Below are 17,882 nucleotides of genomic sequence, written 5' to 3'. Positions count from 1 at the left end.
ACACAGTACAACGATTATGTTTAGCAGCAGGGAAGTGGCAGAGCCAATGAGCAGTGGCCAGCTGGGGGTGAGAAAGTAACATAATATAAATATGTGGACATCTCCTTTTACACTAAAATAAACAGTCCTACAGTAGTGTGTTTTGTTTTCAAAAACAAAGAAGTTAGACAGCTAATTCAGCCTTTTGAAGTGATTCATAACATGGGTGGAGGGGAGAAAAAGAAAAAAAACATGTAAGCAAAGCTGAGATTTAAAACTGGCATAAAATAAATATATTTCTGATGCTGAGAAGCTTGAGTGCTAGAAAAAAATAGATATTTGTTAGAACACACATTTCTTTTGTTGAAAATTATACATTGTACCCAGCTCTACGAATCCTAAAATCACTAAACCTCAATATTTTGGATCTACTATTCTATCGCCAACAAAAATAAATTATTCAACAGTAACTATTTGCAGACGATTTGCCAACGCTCATAAATAGTATATAGCTCCAAAGGCTGATACCTAATCTATCACTTTACACAATAACAGGATACATCACATTTCCCATAAATAAGCAGCAACAAACACAATGTATGACAAAGCGTAACCCCTTTGCTTTAAAAAAAGCACAATCAGAAACACTATTAAACCCCTTAAATTCCTATGGCCGATACTTCAGCAACCAAACACATTTTGGGATTTTACTTTAGTGTATAAAAGAGATTCTGTCATTTGTTTGTTCTACTCTTGGAAGGTGGGTGAGATTCTCCTAACATGAACTATTATCATATCATGGTGGCAGAATCTGCAAGGATTATTATGTTTCAAATTGTGAGATTCTGGTCCTGGAGAAAGAATAGGTAACTTCTACTAAGCATTTTGTCTCAGCCTGGAGGTGACAGAAAGGCAGCAAGGATGGAACATAGAAAAGCTTATGACTTTGTTGTATCTCACTCATAGAAGCACTGACATCTGCAGGCAAGTTGTGTATCTGCCTACCTCTTAAAAACTACAATAAAGGTTGCAGCAGGATAAGTATGAGGGGAATTTTGCAAGTGGATGGGGGTTAGGAGGAGGAAAGAACTGAAAATCCAGATTTACATTATGGCTGGCATTTTCAGAATTCCCAAGTGAGTTAGGAGCCCAACTCCCAGAGGAAATGAGGTGCCTCACTCCTTTATACATTTTTGAAAATCCCACCCTACATATTTAACTGTTCATTATTACTATCAACTCATGAATTGTTTGCTACTAAAGAAACACTGAAAACATGTGCTGAGTTTTTTTCAATCTTTGAGGCACGGTCAAGTCTAAATTAATGCAACCACACCACAAGCATTTTATTAAGGAGAAAACTGAATGGTTTTCCAATTTTTTTGAAGAAGCCTGGGAACTTCACTGTTAAAGTGTAAGGAGGTTTTCTTAGAAGGTATTGCAGGATTAAAATGATAAATAATTAAATCCCAAGAGACTGCGATATATTTTTTGTTTGTATTTTATATATGCTGCAATAAATGAGATGTCTCACCCTGCTCATACTGAAGTCAATGGCAAAACACCCTTTGACTTCAAGAGAACAGGTTGGGCTCGAGGCTTTTGAAAACAAAGTGGTTGTATCTGTTTTCTTGTAGCGGAATGGCTATTAAATACAGGGCCCTATCTTGCAACCCTTACACAAGTAGTTGCTACTCTCACATTTAGTCCCAAATGACACTACCCACATGGCTAAGAATAACCTTCATGAGCAAGGGTTACAAGAGAAGACTGTAAACTTGTTTTCTGTTACTTTTAGAATACATGGCAAATTAGAAGAGATTCCTTACTGAATGTAAATCAGAAAGAACAAACTCTGCTAAAGGACAGAGATGGAAAGCTATCAAAGAACAGATGATGAATACTTAACACCTCCAATTCCCAGCACTTATAAGGAACAAGTAAAAATAAAAAAAAATAAAATAAAAAAAAATCAATAAAATTATATTTATTGGAAATTGAACATAATAAAATAGCAAAGTAAGAGTTATCTAATCCAGTGCCTTTATAGAATATTTTTACTTTTTTCCAGATATTTAAAAAATGTCACTGGGTTCCTATCTGAAAACTGAGTCTTGTACGGTAACACTATCAACGCACTCTTTGCCTAGAATCTGAATTTTTGTATTTATTCCCATATTCTAGATTTTTTTGGGGTTTTGACAAAGATTTCCATCTGCACTGAAAACTCCTGAGCCATAACTAGGTGGTTATAATTTGCAGCACCAGAAAAAATTAAGAAAAAATTAAAATGTGATGATTACTGTGCTGAGATATATATAGAGATTCTATTAAGGCTTAAGTGCTAGGTCTTTTGCTTTTGACTGAATTGGGTGTGTTGTGGCTCTTAAGGTGTATAACACTTTTTTCAGTCTGCATCTGTAAATAAGGCTGTAGGTAATAACTGCAGGATTAAAACAGCCCTGAGTCCAGATCATGGCAGAATCCAGTTGTCTCTTTTAATTTAAGAAAAACATATTTCCAAGATTGTTTTCCACAACAGAATAAAAAGCAATTAGAGCAGCTCTCTAAATACCGCAACATGGAAATTGTTACTTTTATATTTTAACTGCGTGAATATTATGTACAATATAAGATTAGAATTAAATAACATCAGGTTACAGGTGCATGTCCCCACTGTTCAAATTTCCATTTTGTTTTCCTGCATGACGACCATGTTAAAGATTAATGCCTCTTTCACTCCCATTTGAATAATCAGAAGACTTTACTTCCCTTAGTACAACTGAATTTCTACCCGTTTTGAAAAACCACTTCATTCTTCCCTTTTATTTTTAAACTGTTATATCCCATACTTCCCTCCCCAAGCCCCAGTATATTTAGGCTTTTTCCTGATCCTCCACCCCCACCCCAGCAAAATTAAGGCTAGCATTAGTGGTACCATTGAATGTGGCTTATTTTGTAAATAGCCTCCCTTTACAGATAAGTGAAACTGCAGGTGCCTCTGCATGGCTGTTCCGATATGGCACTGGAAAACGTCCTTCTCTAGACAAAGACACTGAAGAGAGGGAACTCAGCCTGGTTGGGCTGCAGCAAGTCAATCAGGAAACACACAGTCCCCGAGAAGCCTTCATACAGACTATATGTGTTTTCTAATGCTCGGGAACCAGCCTTAAATTCTTCTGTAAATAAGAACTCTGCAAACCTAAGAAACAGTAAAGACAAAAAATGAAGAAGTCTTTATTATCTCTCTCTTTACGCAACTTGCTTTGGTGCCATCCCTGTGTATCTGTTCATTTGTCATTCGTGTGAAGACATTCAACAGAAAGAACATTATTAGTTTCACATAACTGCTAGTTATTTGATGTTACCTGCAAATTTGTTTACACCTTTTCCCCACATCAAACTGAGGTCCATTTGATCAAGAACAGAAATGCGGCAATCCGTATTTATATATTTGATATGCTAAGTGCTCGTCTGAGCTCCACAAGCTTTTTTTTGTATATAAATGTTTGTGTATAATCTCTGTATAACATTTATAAGTGTATAAATGCAAGGTTGTTGTTCTTTAAATTGTTTTTATATTGGTCTTTTTTTCAGCAGGATCCAGCAGGATGCAGAAAAGCAATGGTTTTTGGACAGATGTGAGAAACTCTTATTACAGAAGTGCTTAAGCAGGTGAAAAACTCTCAAAATACTGTAAAATTAATAGCATTGAAAATAAGTCAGTGTGATTACTGAACCATTTCCCCCTTGCTTAGGAAAATGAAACAAACAGATCATCATTTAAAAGCGCTTCAATATATCAGAAAAAAAAATCTGAATTAAAAATAACTGCTCCCTGATTAATTACACATAGCCCTCATCCTCGTTCCAGTTAAGCCAGGGTTTATCAGAAGTCAATGGAGTTACTGATGTAAAACTGGTGAAAATGAGAGGGAATGAGACCTGTGTGTAATACGTACTGAGAGACAGTGCTAAATGTTGTGAAAACCAGAGAGAATCAATATGAAACAAGAGGCTTATTTCACTCAGCTGTGTAGTGAGAGCTGCAATTCTCAGGTATTTGTGCATAGGATATGGAGGTTTTCACTGCTGTATTTCTGGACAGGCTCAGCATAGGCTGGTAATGGCTAAAAGTCAATAACATTACACCTATTCAATACCCTGTTAGAGGAGTTATGAACTCAGTCCTGTACTTAATGGGTATGTATCCACGCCATATTTGGCGCTGAGCATATCCAGATCTTCAGTGCCATCTAGAGCCATTCTTCTAGTCCTATAGCCCACACTGCCCATAGCAACTGTAGGGGAAGGTACACCAAGCCAGTAAGTAGCATGGACCCTTTGAGTTTAATCCCAGTAAAGCTTTGCAGAGTCCCACTAGAAGTGCCTCATCAGTTAATATAATCAGTTACCCATGACCCCATTTGGAGGCAGATCGTAAAAAGATGCTGGTCTAGTTTGAGAAAGAAATAGGTTGCCCGAATAGAAAACTTGTCAGCATGTTCTGCTCGAGAGATAGAATGTCCCTGTTTAAAGTTTTTTGTTCTGCTGGCTCAAGGCATTTTTTGTTCTGTTTTGGATGTTAAAGATTTAAGCTACTTGAAGAGATGGTGGTCAGAGACTATGCAAGGTTCTGCGAGGGTTCTTTGTATTTCATAAAAACTCTGTAATAAAAACTCCCAATGCCAAGTGAGGTGTTGCTAACCTTTGTGCTCTATAGATGTATTTTGAATTTCCAGTAAGCCTGTATAGGAGTAGGAATACATAGGCACTACCAGCCACTCCATGGCAAATTCCAGGTCCCTTCTTCAGCAGGCCCTTCTGCCACGTTAGTTCCCCACAGCGGATACATGTATCTAGATACTGGGGCTTCTTGGAAATCAGGAAAGCTTTAGCAAACAGGTATGCAATACCTAGGGAAACAGCAGAGAAATCAGTTTTGTTTTTATAAGTACAGTCAAGCTGGTAAAATTCTATATGATCAATACATAAGAATATGGAAATTCTCATACAGGATATATATTTACCTGAGTGTACATGCCACATATGTTGGGGTGGTAGCAATCTGATAAATTGAGAGCTATGTGATAAGTTACATTTATCATGCACCTTTAAAAACCTCACATGCAGTCTGCCCACTAGCTCATCTCATTCCCGGACTAACATTCCACACCCCTGAGCAGCTTAAAACAGCAGCTACGTTACTGTGTTTAAATCAGCCAGCCACAAGACAAGACATTTCCTTCTCTCCCAACAACTTTGTGCTATCCCCCACCAAATCACATTGATCCAAGGTCAAGGATGTATCAAGATCAAGGCAATAGTTAGTCTTGCACCAGTGACAGGTTTAAGACCCAGTGACTCACATTTCTACAGAGCTAGAAATAGGAACTAACCCCGTTTCCAATGGGACACATTGCACTTTATTCTAGCCATGGCAGGTCCTGAGATGCTGGAAGTCAGTGTGAAAAAGCCATTTTTAGTCATTTTTAGAGGTGAGTCAGTTTTATTAGTTATAATCTCCATCTGATCCCTGTGCAGTTGGATTCATGGTAACTAAAAGAGAGATATTACACAAAAAGGGATAACAAAATATAGTCAATTTTTAAAAACATACAAGCTCTAAAAAAACCTGTTTAGAATAACTTTCAGTTACATATACATAACATATAGTGGTGTGATATTGAGATGGCTGCATTACTCGTGAGTGATAAAGTACACAATATATAGGATTCCCAGGGAAAGGAAAATCATAAACATTCAGAAGGCTCTAAAATAACTTTCCTGTAAGCATCACAATTTTAACCACTTGATATCTTGGTCCTAACTAGGGCTAAAAGTAAGTGCTGTATCCCATTGGAAAGAACCTGTTTTCTAATGGTATAAATCATCCATCTCTGGCCCTGATGTGTTGTGAGGTAGCAGACCATAAACCTTTCACTGGTACGGGACTAAATACTGCCTGTCCTGCACCACAAACTAGTGTATAATTTTGTAAGGAAATATTCACTTTTGAGAAGGAAGCAAGAGACTTTCATCCAACAGGCTGTTCTGTAATAAGAGATTGTGGCCATTTGAAATTTTTTCGAGGTTGGTAGTGTTAGAAATACTAGCAGGGAGATGGATTCATCGGCAGAGTGCAGGAGAGGTCACCGGAGAGGCCTCTGTCACACTGATATCACCAGCACACACACAGTGGACCAAACTCCCATTGGAGTCTAAATTCCTTTCTTTCCAGGAGAGAAATTAACTGAATAAAGCTGGTTTCACTTCCTTTCACTCACAGGGAAGGAACAAGAAAGAGGGACCTTCACTCCTTACACGTCAGAAAAAAAGTAAAGCATCAACTGAATGAACGTTAAGGGGCTCTAATGATGTTGCGCGTTTGCAATTTAAAAAGAATGTGTTTAAAATAAATGGGTCTCTGCTCCAGAACTTGGTTGAAGAGAATGAATGGTCCTGGAGCACTGTGTCAATTTTTGCCCCTAGGTTTACTTTATAAAGTCAGTAAAAAACAGTTAGCTATAGTGTACTGGTGAGAAGCAATTTCAATGTACAACAGTACAGGCAAACACTGTTATAGCGAGGGTGAGAGCCTCAGCTGGGGTCAGTTGCCATGGAATTCAGATGAAAGGCTCCCCTCCTCCTTAGGAGTCTTAAATGTGGGGAAATTCCACAATCAACATCTTGTTAGTGCATACTCATAGACTTTAAGGTCAGAAGGGACCATCATGATCATCTAGTCTGACCTCCTGCACATTACAAGCCAGAGAACCTCTCCCACCCATTCCTGTAATAGACCCATAACCTCTGGCTGAGTTACTGAAGTCCTCAAATCATGGTTTAAAGACTTCAAGTTGTAGAGAATTCACCATTTACACTAGTTTAAACCTGCAAGTGACCCGTGCCCCATGCCACAGAGGAAGGCAAAAAACCCCAGTCTCTGTCAATCTGACCCAGGAGAAAATTCCTTCCTGACCCCTAATACAGTGATCAGTTAGACCCTGGCCATGTGGACAAGACCACCCAGCTAGATACCTGGGAAAGAATTCTCTGCAGTAACTCAGAGCCCTCCCCATTCAGTGTGCCATCACCAGCCACTAGAGTTATTTGCCACTCCCCTCCCCATAAAAAAAAATCCTTAGGTCAGATCTGTGCATAAGTGTGCAACAGCAGTAGACAGAAATTGACTATGTTTGAGAGAAAGAGGCAAAAACCTCTTTTGCAGACCTACCCAAAAATACTAAGGGCTTGTCTACACTGCGCAGCTCTGTCAATGCAAGGTGCGCAAATCAATTATGTAAGTAACATAACTGAAGTCGATGTACCTTGCATCGAGTAGCTGCGTTGTCTTCGTTACGCTATGCTGATGTGAGATGCTCTCCCGTCGACATAGCCTTACACTTCTCATCCCGGTGGAGTACTGGAGTTGATGGGAGAGCACTCAGCAATCAACTGAGTGATTCTTCATCAGACCCGCTCAATTGATGCTGCTCCATCGATAGCTGCAGTGCCGATGGAGCAGCCTAGTGAAGACAAACTAAGTCTGGCACTTGCTGTGTCCCTTTCAGTACACTAAGGCCATCTTCTCCCTGCAGGCAACCAGAACTTGCCTTGCTACTCAGCTATATCATTCACTGAAACCCCTGCCACACAAGGGAGCAAGGTATCAGAACATAGGGATCATACTTGGGCTTCTTGTGTGAGAGTATAGGGCATTATAGACAGGTCACCAGGTCAGATACTGTACTATTGGATTTTAATGGCTTTTGTAACAACAAACTTGAAAGTACCTCAAAGAGATTTGGGAACTTCCTTCATTGCCTGATCTTCCACCCACTTCAGTAACAAACAAAAACAAACAAAACAAAACCTTAACTGAAAAAAGCATGAACAATTTTTCTGCTGGACGTAAAATCAGTAAAATTTGACCTGACGTTATTTTCTCAATGGAATCATTTAGTGTGAAAAGCATTGTAATTGGTAACATCTGGCTACTTCACAGCATCAATCTGAAAAGGACCTGGAGCTCCATGACACCAGTGCACAAGCTCATTCTCCCGCTCAATCGTCTCTCCCAGTTCAGGAGGCCAGTTGCAGTTCTGTTCTTGGTCCATAAGAAAGTCAACGCTCTGCCATACAAGCTCCTGATCTGCAGGTTGGAGGTATTCGTAATAGGATAGCAGCATCTGAAGGATGGATGAAAGGCCATGGGCTGCACCTGTAAAGAACAGAAATGATTAAAGTAAGAATGTTCTTTACTCACAGATCCATTGCACTGCCTCTTTCTACTGGAAATAATTTCCCTGTGGTGCAGATGTGTGTTCTGTCTTGTTTAGACAGTTCTAATGCTGTGTTGAGTAAAGGTTTTACACACTCAACTCAAAGATTTGTTATCACTTACGTCTTTCAGATTCCTAAATTTCACGAAAAACTCAGTATGAATTCGCCCATTCTCACTGTAAAGTGATAACATTTGAGAATAAAGGAAATTAAGTATTTTTTTCATACATACATGCAAGTGCAGATAAATTCTCTACTACATTTCACAAATACGCAACAGCTGCCAACACCTCTCCTAAGAGAGGTGAAGGCCCCAACTCAGTGAGGAGAGTCTCACAAAGTTTATGGATTTTCCCCCTATTATGTTTTTCTACAGAAGGGAAATATTGGAGCCTGTATGGGAATATGCAGTATATACCTAGAAGCACTAATCATTGTATTCATTTTAGGCAGCCCACATATAATATCTGTCAGTTTACCTGTATGACCATTTGTCAGTTAGGCAAAGCAAAGACTGTACATACCGTCTGCCTGCCAATATCTTATTTCTATGTGATCTATTACCTTGGTGTCAAAGCAACACCTTGCTTTCTAGAGTGGTTGGTGTGTTCTACTCACCAAGATATTCTGTTCCATAGTAAGAGTACATGAGTGGGACTGGTTTCCTCTTCTTCACTGCATACTGCTTCCCAGATTCTAATATAGCCTGGCAAATTGATCTGATCTGCACTGGGGTCAACATCTAAACAGAAAACAACAAAAGAGACAGATTGTTAGAACAATTTTCCCTTTTAAATGTTATACAGTTCCCTCTTTTTTGTCCTGGTACATATATTAGAGCATCACCTCTATAGGCATGCTATAATGTGTACTGTAACGTTAACTGTATCATTTATATAGTGTAGTAGGTTTACACAACATTTCTCACAATGTTAAAATGCCTAAATCCTGCTTCAACTAAGTCAGCTAAGTCAGTGACAAAACTCCCATTGATTTCAATGGGATCAGAGTAAGGTGCATTGAAAGAGACATGTTCCCTCTTCCAAAGATATTACAATGTAAGTGAGATGTGATAAACAAAAAGAAGGTGAGACACAAGACAATCGCTCAGGGAACAGAGTGTGCACAATTACTAATGACAAAGAGAAAGGAGAGATTCTTAGAAGTGGATTTTAAGGAGGAGCAAAGGGGGTTGGTGGATGAATGCTGTCAGGCTATTTCAGCCATACGGAATAACATGTAAGGAGCTTTTTAAGCAACATAACGAAAGAGGAAAGGGAGAGGGTATTAAATTGGAGGGAGGAGCACTACATTTTCTTGTCTGTTTTATTTGTAGCTGTAGTTGAGGATAAAGTATTGGTATAGTAGACACTTGGGTTAAGGAACATACTATCACACAACATGCCTGGGTGCATACCTCTTATCTCAAGGAAACATTACTGAAAATAAAGTGAAAGACAGCCCTGTACAGCTGGTTAGAGGGTAGCTATGTTTGCAATACTTTATCACCACAAATATGTCAAAACTACCTTTGTGTTTACTGATTGGAAAATAATTGGATGGCCCACCTTACAGCATAAGAAGGAAAAGGTTAATTAATGTTACATATGAGAATAACTTTTATTAATTTTATTAATTTGTTACATATGAGATAAACTTTTTCAAGTGACAGACTTTGTATCTCAGTCAATTAAGAATCTGTTTTACATTTTCTTAATTAGGGCTCTAATGATATGCACTTTTCTGTGTTCATTAGCAATTTCCTCTGTACCACTCACATCTGTCACTGGCTGACCATCACAAAGGAAGCTGAGAGAGGTTCATTCCTAGGCATTTTAATTGCCTGGATCATTAATTCAGGTGTAGTCTGCAGGAAAAAAGCATTTAACAAATAATCCTTTTTCCTTCTTGTGAAGAGATAAATAGAGAAAAGTGACATCAGGAGGCAAAGAAATAAAAAAAGGAATATAATGAATCCTGACAGGACTAGTAACAGAAATAAAAACTAATAACCGTATCACTGCTCCCGTCAAACATTCTCAAATTAACTACTTGTGCTACAGGCCTTACAATGAGCTCTTCACTTTTAAAGAATGCTTTCTGAACTGTCAAGTATGCAGGCAATGTTCTTGAAAAGTTGGATGAGCAAAACAAGGCAAAGATAGTTGGTGTTAGTTAGGCCTTGACAGGAAGAAAATGGTTGGACAAACTTTCCCTCTATTGTCTCGCTTGCATTCTCTACTACAAACTGCTCGAAGTGCTGTGATATTTGTGCAACACCTTGCACAATAGAACCCTGATCCTGATTAGGGTTTTTTATTATTACTGCAATACAAATGAATAAGGTTATTAATCATCATAGACTTCCCTCATTTTTCATTAGTGTTTAGAACTGGGCACCTTAGGTTCACTGCATTTGCACCAATGGCTCTGAATTCTTTTCAGGTTTGTGATTATTATACAACCATAGAAATGTAGGGCTGGAAGACCTTGAGAGATCATCTAATCCAGCCACCTGAAATGAGGCAGGACCAGGTATACATAGACCATCCTTGACAACTGTTTGTCTAACCTGTTCTTATAAACCTTCAGTGACAGGGATATCACAACCTCTCTTGGAAGCTTATTCCAGAGGTTAACTCTGCTTATAGTTAGAAAGCTTTTTCTCATATCTAACCTAAATCTCCCTTGCTATAGATTAAGCAGATTTCCTCTTGGCCTAGCCTCAATAGACACAGCGTCCTCTTTGTTATAGCCATTAACATATTTGAAGATTATCAGGTCACCTCTCAATCTTCTTTTTGCAAGACTAAATACGCCCAGTTTTTTTAACCTTTCTTCATAGATCAGGTTTTCTAAATCCCTTATCATTTTTGTTGCTTTCCTCACGACTCTTTCCAATTTGTCCACATCTTTCTTAAACTGTCATGCTTAGAATTGGACACAGTACTCCAGCTGAGGCCTCACCAGCGCTGTGTAGAGCAAGACACTTACCTCCCTGGTCTAATATACCTCTATTAAAACATCCCAAAATTATATTAGCTTTTTCACAATTGCATTACATTGTTGACTCATATTCAATTTGTGATCCCCCAGATCCTTTTCAGCAATTACTGCCTAGCCAGTTATTCCCCATTTTGTAGTTGCTCATTTGATTTTTTTCTTCCTAAGTATAGTACTTTTCACTTGGCTTTACTGAATTTCATCTGGTTTATTTCAGACCAATTCTCCAATCTGTCATGATTGTTTTGAATCTAATCGTGTCCTCCAAAGAGCTTGCAACCCCTCCCAGCTTGGTGTCATCCATGGATTTTATAAGCATGCTCTCCACTGCATTATCCAAGTCATTAATGAAAACATTGAATAGTACTGGACCCAGAACTGACCCCTGCGGGTCCCATTAGATAGATTCCCCCAGTTCAACAGTGAACTACTGGTAACTACTCTTAGTTTCAGTTAGGCCTGTATTAAAATCCCTAAAAACAATTTTTCTTTTGACAAGAAATATGAATTAGGGGCAGGTCCCCAGATCCTCCGTAACAGTGTCTTTAAAAAAACAGTTTCATTTAATCCTGGACCTCAAACACTAAAATGAATTAATCATAACCATATGATCATTGCATGGTGCAATTATAGGTCAGAATTAAGCATGTTTGGGTGCCTTAAAGTGCATTTCCATACCTTAACATGTTTGGATGTCTTTTAAATTTAATCTCAGATCAGAATTGCCTGGGAAAAATTACAACATCCCTGTAATATTTTTAATCCTAAATTGATATATGCTCTTAACCTTAATTCCATTTTAATGTTTTTTGTTTGTTTGTTTGTTTTTTGGAGGGGGATTACTATAGTATTGCATTTTATTTGTGATTTTCTTTTGAGCCAGCAAAAAAATAGCCAGAAGCTCCAACTACAAATTGTTAGCAAAGACAAACTGTGTACCAACTCCAAACCATCTACGCAACCAATGAGATACTTTGATGGTGAAAAAATAAAGCCAGTAGAGAAATGCTTTCGTAACACATGAAAATCCTCATTTTTGAGGTAACTGTAATTCTCATACACGGTTTTTCCCAGGCCACTTTAGAGGCTGTCACATTATTTAATGCAAGTTGTTCATTCAGTAGGTGGCATTATTCCCTTTAAGACAATAGCCCAATGCCATTAAGAGGCATTGCACTTCTTGATACTATCTTTCAGATTAGACTTTTGTGGATACAAAAAAAATCCTATGGAATCTTTAACAACAGTAGAGGTGTTAATTTCTCTCTACATTAATATCCTCTCTACATTTCAACTCAGATCACTATATGCCTGCCTAAGTTTCCCCTGCAATTTCAGTTGAATATGGAAGACTTTTTTCTCTCTTCTGAAATGCTGAGTAATGGTTGCTGTGCTGTTAAACAGCTAGTGTTTTGCACCAATGATGGCTGCGTTTTGGTGATGAATTAAGTGATTTTATATAGCTCTTTCTTTCTCAATCACCCTTAAACATACCATTTAAGGAGTATGGTGAGATATAACTAGGCTTTGTCCATACGTTTCTCCATTTGTCTATTTTGTTAGTCCAGACTACATGCCTCCTTTCATAAAGAAACCCCCTTGTGTTTAGCAATAGATTCCCAACTAATTTAAGCCAAGCACCTAATTCAGTATATAAATAAAACCCTACTAAAAACCCACTGTAAGTGTTTGGTCTATAATGACCATTCAACCTTCTGTCTGTTCATTACCACATAGTAGCAATTTTCACCCTTTTCAGGTTGGACATCCTTTATTCAAAATCAAAGATTTTCATGATTCCCTTATTTTATCATAAGAGTAAAAAAAAAAAAAAGTGCATCAGTGAGGACAATGCTAAGCCTATATAATTTATTTATATGTGTTTTGAGAGGTTGACAGAGAATACTTATCTTGAAGGGTAAGGGAGCATGGATAGTGGGAGAGAGAGATTTTCTTTGCTAAATATTGTAATAACATTTTCAACAAATCATGATCTTTCTGATTGCATCTGGGGGGTCTGACTTCCCAATTGAAAAACACGACTATATATAGTATTATGTGCCACACCTGTTTTCTTTACGTATAAGCGCCTAGGAATTAGAACCTTTTTTGTTCTGTTACAACACTGTTGTTGTACTGCATTGTGCACACCTATGACAGAAGGCACTACGTAAGTGCCATGTATATTTAATAATATGTGGGATCAAAGTTCTACAACAGTGATTTTTCAACCTGCGGTCCACGGAACTCGAGGGGTCCGCAGACTATGTCTAAGGGGTCCGCGAAAGGTTGTTGTTACCGTAGGACAGTGTTTTTCAATCTGGGGTCCGCACACTATGTCTAAGATTTCCAAAGAGGTCCACACCTCCACTTGAAATTTTTTAGGGATTGGCAAATTAAAAAAGGTTGAAAATCACTGTTATAGAATGTAACATTTGCACTTACACATTTTACCAGAAGTCTTGTTTTATACATGTAAAAGTTACTGGTATAGACTTAACAGATCAAATCTCTTCCCGATGTAACTCTAACAAAGGCATCTAAATGGCCTCAACCATATATTTCTTGAAATATTTTACGTCTAAAATAGCAATTGAAATTCGTGCCCTACCATCAAAAGACTTTGTTTTGAAATCTCATAATGAAGTATTATGAACACCCAGCAGAGGGAGCTTTTGAAGCAGCTATTGTATGCACAAAAGCTGAAAATGAAGAACATTTTTGTATTCAGTAGGCCAGTTGACTCCAGCGTAAAGATGGGCTGGGGCCAGCCCAGTAATCTAATGACAGCATGCTGCATTGCAGGACACCAAAATTCAGTTCTCAAGCCTCGTAAGCCCTGTCTTTTACTGCCAGGGCCAGCAGGAACTGTGAATGTTTCAGGGACCTTCTCATGGCATGTACTGCTTACTCTTTTGTCTTGCAGGTGATCCCAAAACAGGAGCCATAATTGAATGGATGAGAGATATGGGCTCTCCCAGGAAGCCCAAGGGCCTCCTGTCTGAATTGGAAAGGTTAAGTTACAAAGATGGTAAGGGCCTAATTCTCCACAGTATTACTTCTGTTTGATTGGTACACAACTATTCAGTGGAATAGAAAATCAGGCCCCAATACTTTGCTATCCACATTCCTTTCAAATAGTGGCGGGCATATCACATTTTTACACCATTCCCAGAAGTACTGATTCTCAAGTGATGTCTTCTAGAGTTGCATTGTACTGTTCCTAATATAGATTCGCTGATGTCAAAATATTGCTAAAAACCGTATTTCAGCACTTTTTAGAAAGCTTACGTGTAGGTATTACATTATAGCACAACTACTTGAGTGTTCAGGGACAAGATCTGGAAGATGGGGTAGATTGCACCCTCACCAAGTTTGCAGATGACACTAAGCTGGGGGGAGTGGTAGATACCCTGGAAGGTAGGGATAGGATACAGAAGGACCTAAACAAACTGGAGGATTGGGCCAAAAGAAATCTAATGAGGTTCAACAAAGAAAAGTGCAGAGTCCTCCACTTTGGAAGGAAGAATCCCATGCACAGCTATAGACTGGGGACCGACGAGCTAGGCAGCAGTTCTGCAGTAAAGAACCTGGGGGTAACAGTGGATAAAAAGCTGGATATGAGTCAGCAGTGTGCCCTGGTTGTCAAGAAGGCTAATAGCATATTGGGCTGCATTAGGAGGAGCATTGCCAGCAGGACGCAGGAAGTGATTATTCCCCTCTATTCGGCATTGGTGAGGCCGCATTTGGAATATTGTGTCCAGTTTTGGGCCCCCCACTACAAAAAGGATGTGGACAAGTTGGAGAGAGTTCAGCGGAGGGCAACAAAAATGATTAGGGGGCTGGAGCACAGGACTTATGAGGAGAGGCTAAGGAAACTGTGCTTGTTTAGTATGCAAAAGAGAAGAATGAGGGGGGATTTGATAGCAGCCTTTAACTACCTGAAAGGGGGTACCAGGGAGGATGGGGCTAGGCTGTTCTCAGTGGTGGCAGATGACAGAACAAGGAGCAACGGTCTCAAGTTGCAGTTGGGGAGGTCTAGGTTGGACATTAGGAAAAAGTTTTTCACTAGGCGGGTGGTGAAGCACTGGAATGGGTTACCTAGGGAGGTGGTGGAATCTCCATCTTTAGAGGTTTTTAAGCTGAGGCTTGACAAAGCCCTGGCTGGGATGATATAGCTGAGGTTAGTCCTGCTTTGAGCAGGTGGTTGGACTAGATGACCTCCTGAGGTCCCTTCCAACTCTAATATTCTATGATTCTGATTCTAAGACTATATATGTATGAAGAGGGATTATGTCAGTTCTTATCCATTGCTACTTAATTGCTGATTTGTAATAGGTAAAATATAGTTCACCATAAATCCAGTTGATATTACTTATATGAGCTGGATGAAACCTTGTTATGGGTTGAGTGAAAACCTCAGTCAAACTGGTGTGTGAATGAGCCCTTCATTTGAGATAGTTGGAAGAGACAATTAAGGGGGCACTCCTAAAATGAAACCTAATAAACTAGCCCAGAAACTCACACCATTTGGGCAAGGGATTCCATTGGGTATTGTGACCTGATGAGAGAGAGAGAGAAGGCAGAATATACAGAAATTTATAAGACAGACAGACAGAGAAGGAGAGGCAAAAAAACAAACAAACAAACAAAAAAAAAAAACCCACAAACCAAGAAAGCCAAGCAGTAGCCTGTGAACACAGTGTGATCCTAGAAAAAGCTAGAGAGAGAGAGCTTCTAGGTTTGTTAGCTACAGAGGCTGCATGCTAAAATACTGCTCCTTTTGTTCTTGATTTCTCCTGCATTAAGAAAAGCAGAACTTTGTGCATTTCTTGTAAATAAACAAGATTGCCTCAAAGGGAGTACCAGATTATCAATTTCTATTGCCATCTGAAAAATCCCCACAGCCCCACAATTTGACTAGATGCTTGTGTCCAAAAGGGGCAACATTACTTTTTTTTAAAAAAGTCAGATCACTTCTTTTCTTTTCTTCAGACTCATGTCCCTTGCCTTGGCAACAATACAATAACAAGAGGGCTACTCTCTTTTACGAGACATTAAACCTGATTCCAACTTGAAACCACAGGCTGCACTTTACCCTGGTGAGGGAACTAGATTATTGCTGAGGAAGACAGCACAGCACTTTTATAATTGCTAGCAGGCTATAATAGCCCTACATATCTCACTTTGCCTGGGGCAAAGAGGACCAAAATCATCATCTTCAGCACTCAACTTTCCTTTTAAAGAAAAAAAAAAAGTAGTTTCTAGGATCTTAACAAGGCCTTAAAAACACGAATGGAGCATAACCAATCATGCTGTGGCTACCAGGCAGTGTGAGAGCAGTGGGTTAGGCCACTCACTCTTCCTCAGCTCAGAACTTGAGCAAGTAAAGGAAAAACTGCAACTGCCCTCGCTCCAAACTCACCTTACCTTGTCTTAAAGGAGAGGGAGCAACCAACGGTGGCTTCTTCAGCCTCCCCGCTTCTAGGCCATGGCCTGTTCACATTGTCTTCCACTTTGACGAAGACCAGATCCAGAGTACTCTTGTTCTACTGCCCACAGCCTCTTCCTAGGGCTGCCTGTAGCCACCCAGCTCTAACAATGCACTCCCTAGGGCTGAGGAAGGGAACCGAAGGTCCCAGAAGCTCCAGCTTCTCTTCCTAACCAAGGGAAATGGCAAAGCATAGCTCCCAGTTCTTTCACTGGGACTGGGCAATGATGCCACAAGTGGAGCAGCCAAGAGGAGGTGTGAGCTGCCTCTGGGCTGTGGAGGTGGCTTCCGTCCCTGTGTCACACACCATGCAGTAGGTTTTAATTGATGGAGCTACGTAGTCTCAGACTAGCTGGCTACATTACATCTCCAAATATGTAGGGTTACCACCTTTGAAATGCAATAAATAAATAAAATAAATAAAAGCACCCCCCACCCAAGACAAACTCGCAACTCCACCCCCCCCCCTCCCCACAGCCACTTACAGTGACTCAAACCTTCTCTCACACACATGCCCGGTGCGCATGCGTGTTGATGGGCAGACAGCTGCTGTATTTTCAGCCGTTTTGATCTGTTATTGCTTAAGCTGCGGAAGTGGGAACACGGCAGCGTCGTTAGCTGGACACAGAAACTTTTAAACGTTAGATATCCCAGCGTGTTACAATAATAATGTAAATCTTTAGCCCCATGTAAAAAAAAAAAAAAAAAAAACCCGGCAGATTAAATTATTTTTCTGACCACTGGGAAATCCATAAAAAAAAACCCTGCCAAGCTGGTCAAATCCCCGCCGGGTGGTAACACTACCCCCACCTTGTGTTTTTCCCACAGAGAATGCTACCACAGAACACTGCTCAACAGAGCAGTCCAGAGCTTAATTTTAACTGCATATGGTTGAGAATGCGCCCCAATTAAATTAAAATATTCTGGCATGAATGAAAGAGCATGTCTAAAAATAGCAAGCAGGTAAGATTTGCAAGTTAACAGACTCAGCTTAGCCCAATTGTTTTGCAAAATTCTACCCATCCACATGGCAAAGTCAATTTTGCCTGGCGAGTCAAATCTCTTTAGTTCTTTCATTATCACCAGCTGTCCTAACACAGGGTAGTGGGTGATTTGGGGACAG

The 17,882-nt window shown here is 39.5% G+C and overlaps 1 protein-coding gene across 1 annotated transcript in view; it reads right to left on the bottom strand.

The window, feature by feature from the left end:
- Positions 1-1,860: 1,860 nt before the first annotated feature.
- The window catches only part of LANCL3 (LanC like family member 3), a 33,707-nt gene continuing 17,685 nt past the window's right edge, over positions 1,861-17,882 (bottom strand). Inside the window, exons 2-5 of the mRNA XM_067545112.1 lie at positions 8,884-9,007; positions 8,006-8,203; positions 4,688-4,895; positions 1,861-3,181 (exon numbers count right to left, since the gene is read on the bottom strand). Coding sequence (XP_067401213.1) covers positions 3,022-3,181; positions 4,688-4,895; positions 8,006-8,203; positions 8,884-9,007 — 690 coding nt within the window. The 3' untranslated portion in view covers positions 1,861-3,021. The remainder of the gene's footprint in view (positions 3,182-4,687; positions 4,896-8,005; positions 8,204-8,883; positions 9,008-17,882) is intronic.

The sequence above is a fragment of the Emydura macquarii genome, unplaced genomic scaffold, assembly GCF_026122565.2.
Source record: "Emydura macquarii macquarii isolate MOO-44397 ecotype Brisbane River unplaced genomic scaffold, CSIRO-AGI_Emac_v2 contig_1043, whole genome shotgun sequence".
Classification (NCBI taxonomy): Eukaryota; Metazoa; Chordata; order Testudines; family Chelidae; genus Emydura; species Emydura macquarii.
Note: the sequence above shows the minus strand (reverse complement) of the source record. Positions and strands in the feature narration are given on the sequence as shown.